A 12778-nucleotide genomic window follows, 5' to 3' on the forward strand; every position below is an offset into this window, starting at 1 on the left:
CAAGCGTGCAGAACAACCACCCAATAAAGCATTACAATAGTCTAACCTTGAAGTCATAAATGCATGGATTAACATTTCTGCATTTGACATTGAGAGCATAGGCCGTAACTTAGATATATTTTTGAGATGGAAAAATGCAGTTTTACAAATGCTAGAAACGTGGCTTTCTAAGGAAAGATTGCGATCAAGTAGCACACCTAGGTTCCTAACTGATGACGAAGAATTGACAGAGCAACCATCAAGTCTTAGACAGTGTTCTAGGTTATTACAAGTAGAGTTTTTAGGCCCTATGATTAACACCTCTGTTTTTTCTGAATTTAGCAGTAAGAAATTACTCGTCATCCAATTTTTTATATACGACTATGCATTCCATTAGTTTTTCAAATTGGTGTGTTTCACCGGGCTGCGAGGAAATATAGAGCTGCGTATCATCAGCATAACAGTGAAAGCTAACACCATGTTTCCTGATGATATCTCCCAAGGGTAACATATAAAGCGTGAAGAGTAGCGGCCCTAGAACTGAGCCTTGAGGTACTCCATACTGCACTTGTGATCGATATGATACATCTTCATTCACTGCTACGAACTGATGGCGGTCATATAAGTACGATTTAAACCATGCTAATGCACTTCCACTGATGCCAACAAAGTGTTCAAGTCTATGCAAAAGAATGTTGTGGTCAATTGTGTCAAACGCAGCACTAAGATCCAATAAAACTAATAGAGAGATACACCCACGATCAGATGATAAGAGCAGATCATTTGTAACTCTAAGGAGAGAAGTTTCAGTACTATGATACGGTCTAAATCCTGACTGGAAATCCTCACATATACCATTTTTCTCTAAGAAGGAATATAATTGTGAGGATACCACCTTTTCTAGTATCTTGGACAGAAAAGGGAGATTCGAGATTGGTCTATAATTAACTAGTTCTCTGGGGTCAAGTTGTGGCTTTTTTATGAGAGGCTTAATAACAGCCAGTTTGAAGGTTTTGGGGACATATCCTAATGACAATGAGGAATTAATAATAGTCAGAAGAGGACCTATGACTTCTGGAAGCACCTCTTTTAAGAGCTTAGATGGTATAGGGTCTAACATACATGTTGTAAGTTTAGATGATTTAACAAGTTTATACAATTCTTCCTCTCCTATAGTAGAGAATGAGTGGAACTGTTCCTCAGGGGGTCTATAGTGCACTGTCTGATGCGAAACTGTAGCTGACGGCTGAATGGTTGCAATTTTATCTCTAATAGTATCGATTTTAGAAGTAAAGTAGTTCATAAAGTCATTACTGCTGTGGTGTTGGGAAATGTCAACACTTGTTGAGGCTTTATTTTTCGTTAATTTAGCCACTGTATTGAATAAATACCTGGGGTTATGTTTGTTTTCTTCTAAAAGAGAAGAAAAGTAATCAGATCTAGCAGTTTTTAATGCTTTTCTGTAGGATATGCTACTTTCCCGCCAAGCAATACGAAATACCTCTAGTTTTGTTTTCCTCCAGCTGCGCTCCATTTTTCGGGCTGCTCTCTTTAGGGTGCGAGTATGCTCATTATACCATGGTGTCAAACTGTTTTCCTTAACCTTTCTTAAGCGTAAAGGAGCAACTGTATCTACCCACTTGCTTCTCAAAACTAGTCCAAAACTAGCCCAATCACATTTCCAGGAGGGCAGCGTGCACTCAGCTGCTGTCGAATCACAACACAGGAACCGCTGGCCCAATCAGAACTCGTTACGTATTTCTGAAGAAGGGACTTTATAAAACAAGGAAGTCATCAGCCCGTTTTTATGACAGTGAAAACAGCGGTATACACTGAATTGTGTGAAAAATACTGTGTTTTTTTACACGCGGAACATGAACACATGTTATATTGCACACTGTGAACACAATCAAAGCTTCAAAAAAGCACAAAAAACGGGACCTTTAAGGCTCTTAGCTCTGCATCTTCTCCTTAAATCAGAAAACTGAACATCACAAAATATGCTACTAAATCTCTAGACAAAAACAGAAGCAAAAATACCAGCACATTGTAAGCATTTAAGAAAATAAGTGGACAATTCAGTGGCATAATTTATCATGCTGCAATGCATGCTGGGAGTCACAAATGAGTTTTGTCCTTTGATGGTACAAAGCACGCCTTGCATCATGAAGTGTGTGATTGTCACCATTTTTGTGTTTCATATGCTGATTGTTGATGTCTCTCTTTGAGTGTTAAAGACATTGTAGTAAAAATGTTTTAAACCCAAACTGTTTTTCAATCAATGATCAATTTTCAACTGTAACTCTCACAAGAGAAGCATACACAGTCCTCTCAAACAACTAAGATCCAAATGAATCCAGCAACACTAAGTCTATTCAATTATAGATATTAGGAACAATCAGCATCCCTTGACCAAACACAAAAATTTTGCTATAACAGATGTACCTTGAAGACACAGTTATAGCGTTCAAACAAATACTAATGATAAAAGTAAAGGGTCAGGAGCGCAACTAAAGCAAACACTGATGTCCACAATGGTAGCATCAAACAAAATAATTAAACATCATCATCTAAATCGCTGAAACTCTCAATAAGATTGTCAGTCTGGGGTGCATTTCCCAAAACCATAGTTGCTAACCTGTTAGCAGCTTAGATGGTTGGCAATGGGAAATTGCATTGCAACCAACAAAATTGCTAACTTAGATAGCAACTATGGTTTTAGGAAACGCACCTCTGGTTAGTAATGTGTGAAGCTGGTAAAACTGTGTGTTGATTATTTAAATCTTCAGTTGATTTCATCTAAAGCTGTGGCTGAAGTCAGTTGTAGTTCTTGTTTCTCTTTTCTTCAATGATTCTGCTTGTTAACAGCAGCTGTTCATCAGTGTCTGAATTCACTCATTAGTTTTCAGGTTGAATATATTAGTAAAGTCATGTAGGGAATTTTGAGGGTGTAGGGTGTGATTTGAAACACAGCCGCTGAGTGTCAACTTTGAATGCTGTTAATTAACAATATACGGCAGCATATATTTCTCGAAAATGACAAATATTATCCAGAATGCACTATTCTCATGGAAAACAGCTTGTTACTGTCAAAATGTTTACATTTTCTACAGCCATTTTTAACAGTGTATTGGTTATATTTTTTTATATTCGTTTATATACATTTTCCCCTTCATTTCAATCTCTTAAAGTTCTGATAATAGCATGAATGCTAGTCATGCAAATCAAGCTTTGATTATGCTGAATGGATTTTTTGCTGGAATGCATTTTAAATTAAACATATTTCATTTTATTTCTGCTAATTAATAGACCATAATTATAAATACTATAGTGTTTCTGCTAAGTTCAGAGTTTGGCTAGATACCGGCTAAAGACAAACAGGCTTCACACAGGTTGCAGTGAGAACACACAATCATTTATTTATTGGTACAGGTGCAGATGCATGCAAGTAAGCAGTTTTAACATCCATCTGATGGAGAATTAAATTCTCCTGAGCAGCTTTCTGCATCAACACTCTCACACTGGTAAGGTTAGCAGTAGGAGAAAGTTTCTCCATAATCTACATCCAACTCCTGACTATACCCCTTGGCGACATAGTGAGCCTTATATTTGTCAGATCCATCAGCATTGGTTTTGATAGCATACACCCATCTACCCCCCACTGCTTTCTTGCCCTCAGGTAGGTTGGTCAAAATAAATGTGGTGTTATCCCTTAGTGATTTCAACTCCTCATCCATTGCATCTATCCACTCCCTTGAGTTGGATGAAGTCACAGCTTCTCTAAAAGTCTGAGGTACATTGGAAACCATCCTATAGCAATAATCAATGCTGATCTGTACCTGATCACTCTCCACGCCATAGAAATCTGGCCTCCTTCTTTCTCTACCAGGGTATCTCCTCTCTCTACTCAGGGTATCTGGAGAATGTGATTCTGGCTTAACCTCAGCTGACTGTAGGCTTATCTGGTTTGGGCCTAGCCTATTCTCTAGAATGTCACATTGCTTGGGTTTATCAGAGTCAGGTCTGGTTGTGCTATAACGCATATCAGTGTCATCATCATCATCAGACACGTCATCAGTGTCTTGTCCCTCAATGTTGGACCTAAACCTCACCAACCTGGGTTTCATCACCTTTCTACTGTCAGGATAATAGACCATATAGGTTGGGCTGTTCTTATCATATCAAACAAAGATGCCTTTGTCAGACCTTGAGTCTAGCTTCTTCCTGTCCTGCCTATATGTAAAACACACCGTAACAAACTTCTGCATCCTGGACATATTGGGTTTCCTTCCTGTCAGCATAAAATAAGGTGTCTGTTTGGTGCGGTTGTTAAAACATCTATTCCTCACCACCGCTGCGGTCTGGACCGCCTACGGCCATAGCTCCTTGGGTAACAAAAAGAGTTCTCCAGTTACGCTCAGCAGTTCCATTCTGGTGTGGTGAGTATGGTGCTGATGGTACGATTACCCTGGCTGTAAAACTGTTGATCACACTGACATTTTCTTGCCTTGTGTCCTCTCTGGTCACAACGGAAACACTCATTGTCCCCACTTTCAGTGCTCCGCACCCTTACACCTGCTGGGGCACTGGCCTTCCTTGAATTCGCCTGGGCCCCCATAACATTGTCTTCAGCCACAGCTGTGCGCATACCTTCAGTGCTCTCATAACTCCCCAATTTTGTCTTAAAATCCGCAAAAGAAAGAGTCTCACCACTTTGAGTAACAAAAATGGAAAAAGGCTTGAATGATTCTGGCAGCCCCTTCAAAACCATTGCAACTAATAGTCCATCACTCAATACTTCTCCAGCATTCCTCAGCGCTGTGATTGACGTCTCAGCACGTATGACATAGTCAGTCACACTCTCACCACTCAGCTTTTGCAGGGAAGTCAATTCTGTGTAGAGACTCACAATGCGGGGCTTACCCTTACCAGCATAATAATCCCGCAAGATCTTGAGTGCTCCATGCCTGTCATCCGCAGCCTCTCGCATGAACAGGGACAAACTTTTGTCATCGAGGAATTGGATCAGTTCAGCATATGCTTCAGTATTCTTTGATCCATCCTCAGCCAGTGCGTCTGCATCCGCACCCACGGCGGGCCCATTCAAAATGATGTCCTTCAATTTCTGCAACCGTAGATGGCTCAAAAACTTTGTCTCCCACAGTACATAATTATTTTCGTCTCCGTCGAACACAAGACGAGACCAACGTGAATTTGTCCTTTCGCTCATGGTGCTGGTACTCCAAACCTTGAGACGCTAATTTAAATGTGCAAACTGTCTCCTTACTCACGCCGTATCTGCACAAATGTCAGCGTATCTGGGCCCATAAGCTGTTAAGTTCAGAGTTTGGCTATATACCGGCTAAAGACAAACAGGCTTCACACAGGTTGCAGTGAGAACACACAATCATTTGTTTATTGGTACAGGTGCAGCTTAAATAGAACATCACATGGCATGGACACATGACAAACACACCTGAGAGGAACCCACAATAATAATTGGGAGCATACTCATTAACCATACTCATTGAGGAATTAATCATTCACATTTTCACATTTCACGTTTCATTTGTAAATAATAACATAACATGCTCATTTATCATCACACATGAATAAATACAATCATAACGTCAAAACTTTATTGGCATACTTCTGAGACAAATAAGCGTGTTGTGACAATCAGTTAATGGGTTTCAAGACTGTTGGATGGATAAAAATGTTTTCTTGTAGGCCTATTTTATATCATGCACTTTATGTACCGTATAACATTTATTCATGATAAACGTGAATGCTGACGATCCCACGTAATATAGTCAGCCTATAATTTAATAGTCAAATAATTTCTATAATAAATAATATAATGATTTTTTTATTCAAAATAAAATATTAATGAATCCATCTCTGATAATCAAGGTTGCTATGGTCACACAGGTTTGTTTACACATTAAACTACTGGCCACGAGAAAAATATGTCTTTCCCTCAACATAAGTCATGGCCACGAGAAATTGCTGTCAATTCCCTCAACATCTTGAGGCCACGACATAAGGATGTCGTTACCTTGACAAAATGATGATTGTGGCCACGACAAAACTAAGTGGACTGAACGTCACCTTAGAGGCAACGTACTTATGGACCCTATTATACAGGTTTCTCTGAGATGTTATATATATATATTATATATATAGCTATATATATATATATATATATATATATATATATATATATATATATATATATATATATATATATATATATATATATATATATATATATATTATATATATATATATATATATATATATATATATATATATTATATATATATATATATATATATATATATATATATATATATATATATATATATATATATATTCTCTTCAGATTGACGAACACACACTCACAGAGAAGCAGAACCAGCACAGTGAAGACTTGTTTCCAATCTACACCGTGATTGACAAGAACTGACCTTTTGTTCATTTAAATATATTACAACAGCCTCCGGCATACAATTCTTGAACTCCTCTAATAGCAATAACTCCTGGAGTTGCTCAACATCTACAACTCGACTCGCTAAACACCACTTTTCAAAAAGTACTCGCTTCTCTCGTGCAAATTCTACACAGGTTTGCTTGAAAGACTTTGAATGAGACCTAAATTTTTGACGATATGCCTCCGGGACTAATTCATATGCCTTTAACACTGCCACTTTAACGATCTCATAATCAAGTGACTGATCTACAGGCAATGCCGCACATACTTCTTGGGCTTTCCCTGACAAGTTGCACTGCAACAATAATGCCCACATATCCTTAGGCCATCTTAATTTCACTGCTATACGTTCAAAGGCAATGAAATACGAGTCGACTTCCGCCTCCCTAAAAGGAGGAACAAGCTTTACGTATCTACTCACGTCAAAGTCAGGGTGCTCAACCGAACTCGACTGACTTACCGATGTGGTCGCATCTGAAAGAGGTTCAGCACGAGGAACTGGAATTGATTTACTTGCCGTTTGATCTCTCTGTAACTCTAATTGACGTAATGTAACTACACGATCGGTTTCTGCTTGCACAACACGCAGTTTAATTAACCCTGCCTCACACTCTTGTTTCTTGATCAATAGCTCTAACTCTTTCAATTTAACAGCCAATTTACTTCCATCATGTGTTTCAACGCCAGAAACATCTGGTTTGAGTAAAACCTCAGAAGGCTCCGTAACTTCAGACTCCTCTTCAGGTGTCTCGGATTCATCAGGCAAAATACCAGCAGAAACCAACTGGCCAAAAAGATTTTCTTTAATAGCCTGTTTAGTGGACTCTTTCGGTACAGCAACGTGAAAAAAATCAGCTATAAGAATTAAATCTTTCTTCCTACAACGATTATAAACCTCTGTGGTAGGGTTAAGAGAGAATTTTACCAAATCAAAATCCATATCTTAATGCTTCTGTCCCTCCCACAAAATTCAAAGACTTCCAAGCAAAGACTTAGAGAAATGAGCACTCACCAAAACAAGGAGTTGAACTGTACCTCATACCGGATTCTATAACAAGAGACACATCTCCAAGTTACTAAGACCATTAACACAATTTATCTCGGACGAGCCCCCATTTGTTACATAACCACCCATCTAGGGTTGGGGAGTTAGTAACAAAATGAAAAAAAAAAAGAGAAACTACTACTTAAAATTAAATAATATTAACCCTTGGAGAGAGTTCCAGGATAACCCAACCTCCTGTCCCAGAGATCACACAACAACAAATCCAAATAATATCTTTATAGTTTGAAAGATATAAAGAATAACCAAAATCACAAACAAGATAACAACCAAACAGTTTAATAAATAATAACTTCGGGGGAGAGCTCGGCCAAAATAACAAACAAAACTTAAACTAACTAGCCCAAAAACCTTAAATTACCTAGAACAAGATAATCCCGGAAAAATAAAGAACATCAATCTTCCCTCTCTCCCTAGCTCACCATAAACAGGAGAAAAGGAAGAATACAAACAAAAATGGCACCCTCCCCCTACATTCCCCAAATCAGGATAAGTAAGAAATAACAGACTTGACATGAAATAAGAAAGGAATTAAACAATACAGATTCAGTTCTCTATTCAAATTAAGAACACTTACAACACGTCCTGAGCTCACTTACTCCAGAACAAATCAACAACTGTATAAGCATACAAATCAACAATGTGATCTGAGCTGACAGGAGGAGGAATCAATCCTGGCCACCAAAGTCTCTCTCTCTGCTCTCAACAGATCCACTCCGGTTTATATCCTGGCTCCTCCCCTTCACCCTCCAATCACGTCAGTCAGCCATAGATTGAGTACAGCTGGTTTGAGAACCTGTGGTAATAAGGAAAGAGAACAGAGCAAGGAGAGCAAAGCACAACCCAAATACACGTTCACCCCTATGAAATCCCGTTTACATCCACTGACGTAACACAATGCAAACAGAGTAAGGAGGAGAAAGGTCTGTGTTGGTGTCTGAAAAAATTAAAGTGAGGTAATGTGCTTGTGTCAGCTGTTATATGGAGGTGTTATCTGTCAGCAGATGCCTGGTTTGAGATCAGTCCACATGAAGCGGGTTATTCTCTCACTGGAGCATTTGTGAAAACATCCAGCTTCGGCAGCAAGTTTGACAGTGGCTCAAAGACAAAACCTCAGCCTGAAACAGACATCCTGTACCTGCAAGGTAACGAACTCTGTCACAGGAGAGCTTAATAATATTTGCAAAATTACAGGTATAGAAATGTTAAAAATCATATCATTTTAACATCACAGCAATTTTTACAACATAAAACTTCCCAATTCAGAAAAGAATATATATATTCTGAACAAATGACAAGTTGAAGTATAAAAAAAATGTGACGTGACATACAGCCAAGTATTGTGACCCATACTCAGAATTCATGCTCTGCATTTAACCCATCCAAAGTACACACACACACACACACACACACACTGTGAACACACGCCCGGAGCAGTGGGCAGCCATTTATGCTGCAGCCCCCGGGGAGCAGTTGCGGGTTCAGTGCCTTGCTCAAGAGCACCTAAGACATGGTAATGCCGGCCCGAGACTCGAACCCACAACCTTAGGTATTTCCCAGAGGGGTGTCCAAAATCGGTACTGGAGGGCCAGTGTCCTGCACAGTCTAGCTCCATGTTGGCTCAACACACCTGCTGAGAAGTTTGTAGTATGCTTTAGACCTTAATTAGCTGGTTTAGGTGTGTTTAATTATGAAGCTAAACTCTGCAGGACTCTGCCCTCCAGGACCGAGTTTGGACACCCCTGCATTATACAGGTGCCGGTCATATAATCAAAACATCATCAAAAAGTTGATTTATTTCACTAATTCTATTCAAAATGTGAAACGTGTATATTATATTCATCCATTAAACACAGACAGATATATTTTAAATGTTTATTTCTTTTAATTTTGATGATGATAATTTTTTTGATTAATTATAATGATTTATGAGAGCCCAGGTTGTTCTGATAGTGGCCTTCAGCTCTTCTGCATTCTTGGGTCTGGTATATCGTATCTTCCTCTTCACAATACCCCATAGATTTTCTATGGGGTTAAGGTCAGGCGAGTTTGCTGGCCGATTGAGAACAGGGATACCATTGTCCTTAAACAAGGTACTGGTAGCTTTGGCACTGTGTGTAGGTGTCAAGCCCTGTTGGAAAATTAAATCTGCATCTCATAAAGTTGGTCAGCAGCAGGAAGCATGAAGTGCTCTAAAACTTCCTGGTAACCCATGTCTTGCATACGTCTGTGTGTAGTGGTTCTTGAAGCACTGACTCCAGCTGCAGTCCACTCTTTGTGAATCTCCCCCACATTTTTGAATGGGTTTTGTTTTACAATCGTCTCCAGGGTGCAGATATCCCTATAGCTTGTACACTTGTTTCTACCATATCTTCTCCTTCCCTTTGCCTCTCTATTAATGTGCTTGGACACAGAGGTCTGTGAACAGCCAGCCTCTTTTGTAATGACCTTTTGTTGTAATGTAATGACCTTGTGCAAGGTGTCCATGGTCGTCTTTTGGACAACTGCCAAGTCAGCAGTCTTCCCCATGATTGTGTAGCCTACAGAACTAGACTGAGAGACCATTTAAAGGCCTTTGCAGGTGTTTTGAGTTAATTAGTTGATTAGAGTGTGGCACCAGGTGTCTTCAATATTGAACCTTTTCACAATATTCTAATTTTCTGAGATACTGAATTTGGGATTTTCCTTAGTTGTCAGTTATAATCATCAAAACTAAAAGAAATAAACATTTGAAATATATCAGTCTGTGTGTAATGGATGGATATAATATATAAGTTTCACTTTTTGAATCGAATTAGTGAAATAACTTTTTGATGATATTCTAATTATATGACCAGCACTTGTACATATATATATAGCATATTTTGTTTTAAAATTATGTTTTTGTTTAATGAATTCTAAACGCTTTTAAACAGGAATGTGTTTTCTGCAGCTCTTTGTGGCAGTGCTGTAGCTGATGGAGACGAGAATAAGAAAATCCTCTGGCAAAAAATAAAAGGTGAAGTGGCATTTTAAGATTCACTTCCGCCTGAAGTCAATTATTTCATTATAATGTGAACCCTGATTAAATTTGACTTTCTCCCCAGATTTCTTTAAACATTTATTACAGTTGGAGATGTTTGAGGAAATTATGGAAGGTAAAGCATTTCTTTGCATTACTGCATTCATTTATGGATACATTTTATCTTTTGGGTCTTTCTTAAGCCTAAGAAATTCGTAAAAACACCCGCACGACTGATCTTAATATTACGGTCTGTTTCCCAAAAGCATCATAACTTAAGTAGCACTTGAAAATCATAGTAGATCTACGAGTGCTCTGGAGTAATCTCAAAGCACTAAGTGCATCGTAGGAAGACAGATTTATGCGGTCACCTGCAAGACATTCGGAAGATTGCACCTTTAACTTTATACTAGTGTAATGTGATAATAATCTTATAATCTAAGGATTTGATTGTGCTTTATAGTACACTTTATTACGGAACCCTGCACATGACATGCAGGAAAAAATATAAGGCTAAATCATGTACACGATTTACTAATTCGTTCCCTCAATGTACTAAAACGTGCACATGATTACTATTGCGTTCCCTCGATTTACTATTGCGTTCACTCGATAAATAAATTGTGCAGACATAGAACGTAACAGTAAATCGAGGGAACGCAATAGTAATCGTGTATTGGGGGATATATAAAGACTGGGGGATAAAAAAAATCTGTCAATGACTTGCTGACATGAAAACCAGCCATGTATTGGACCCGGAAATAATGTATATTATATAGTATTGTGTAAAGTATAATATTATACACTATAATATAATATTATATAATGTAATATAATGTTGTATTGTAGCCTACTTATTATATTACATTTTCTACTAGTCATTTTACAAAAACAGTTGTTTAAGTTTCACTTGCATTTACCAAAAATGCACTAAAAGTAATCGCATGTAGCTGTGCTTGTCAAGCTGTGCTCTCCGTTTGAAAAAAGGGCTGAAATCCTACCTAATAGAATGGCTCATAATTAGTTCACAATCAGTTATTGAAATGTTAACCTAATGCTGCATTCCAAACAACTTGAATATAATATTATTTTATAGTATGGTAAAGTGTATAATATACTAGCCTACTTTACATCATAATATATATATATATATATATATATATATATATATATACACACACACACATATACAGTCTTGGCCAAAGATTTCAGCACCCTTGGCAAATATGATCAAAGAATGCTGTGAAAATTCATCTGCATTGTTAATCCTTTTGATCTATTTTTTTTTATCACAAAAATGTATCCTTTCACTGGATAATAAGAATTTAAAATGGGGGGAAATATCATTATGAAATCCAAATGTTTTTTCTCTAATACATAATGCCCACAATTAAGGACATCCTGTCAGACACAGACGAGGACACAGAGGATTCAGTGATAAGGTAGTTTAATGTGAATCAGAGGTTTCAGACACAGGTGAATCTTGACACGTGGATAGAACGGTGACAACACAACTTCCCTTATGGTGAACGGTGATCCAGATGGTGCTCAGATGAAGACGATGGGGACAGGAAGGCTGACGAGGATGAAGAGGGTTCAAGAGTTCAGGTAGGTTTAATAATGGCGTTCAGGCAAGTGAGGAGATCGGTGCAAGACCAGACGATGAGTGATGGTGACTGATGGCTTTATATGTGGTTCTGGTGATGATGCACAGGAGTTCAGAATTCGGGTGATTGGGGACGAGTGGGTGTGGCGTAAGTGTCCGATTCCGGGAGTGTAGAAGGTGTGGCTGTGACACATCCTCTTATTCAATACTTTTTTTGCCAGTTTCAAAGGGCTACATTTTCTTCTATAATAGCTGATGAGGCTAGAAATCACTCCTTTCATTTTCCGTAGGGTTCAGGTCAGAGGTCTGGAATGGCTATAGCGGAAGCTTGGTTTAGTGCTCAGTGACCCATTTCTATGTTGTTTTTAAGGTTTATGTATGAAATTGTACAGTTGGAAGCTCAAAACATGGCCCATTAGAACATTTCTAACAGAGTCACTTACTGACTTTTTATCTGTTGCTATTTGATAGAATCCATGATGCAATGTACTGTATCTAAACAAGATGTCCCGGACCTCCAGCAGAAATATAGGCCCAAATAAAATAATCTTGAGTGTTTGCTAAAAAAGCTCATTCGTAGTTACATCTGACCATAGAACCCAGTCATATTTAAAGTTCCAGTCCAGTCAGATAAGT

The 12778-nt window shown here is 38.3% G+C and overlaps 2 protein-coding genes across 2 annotated transcripts in view; one reads left to right on the plus strand and one right to left on the minus strand.

Moving 5' to 3' along the window:
• The window catches only part of LOC113087155 (cytosolic phospholipase A2 gamma-like), a 174283-nt gene that overhangs the window by 68682 nt on the left and 92823 nt on the right, over positions 1-12778 (minus strand). The gene's annotated exons all lie outside the window — the stretch shown is intronic.
• LOC113069794 (cytosolic phospholipase A2 gamma-like) overlaps positions 1-12778 on the plus strand; it is a 42045-nt gene that overhangs the window by 15597 nt on the left and 13670 nt on the right. Inside the window, exons 6-10 of the mRNA XM_026242876.1 lie at positions 6365-6445; positions 8350-8458; positions 8540-8680; positions 10468-10533; positions 10622-10672. Coding sequence (XP_026098661.1) covers positions 6365-6445; positions 8350-8458; positions 8540-8680; positions 10468-10533; positions 10622-10672 — 448 coding nt within the window. The remainder of the gene's footprint in view (positions 1-6364; positions 6446-8349; positions 8459-8539; positions 8681-10467; positions 10534-10621; positions 10673-12778) is intronic.

Source organism: Carassius auratus, chromosome 5 (genome assembly GCF_003368295.1).
Source record: "Carassius auratus strain Wakin chromosome 5, ASM336829v1, whole genome shotgun sequence".
In the NCBI taxonomy this organism is placed as follows: Eukaryota; Metazoa; Chordata; class Actinopteri; order Cypriniformes; family Cyprinidae; genus Carassius; species Carassius auratus.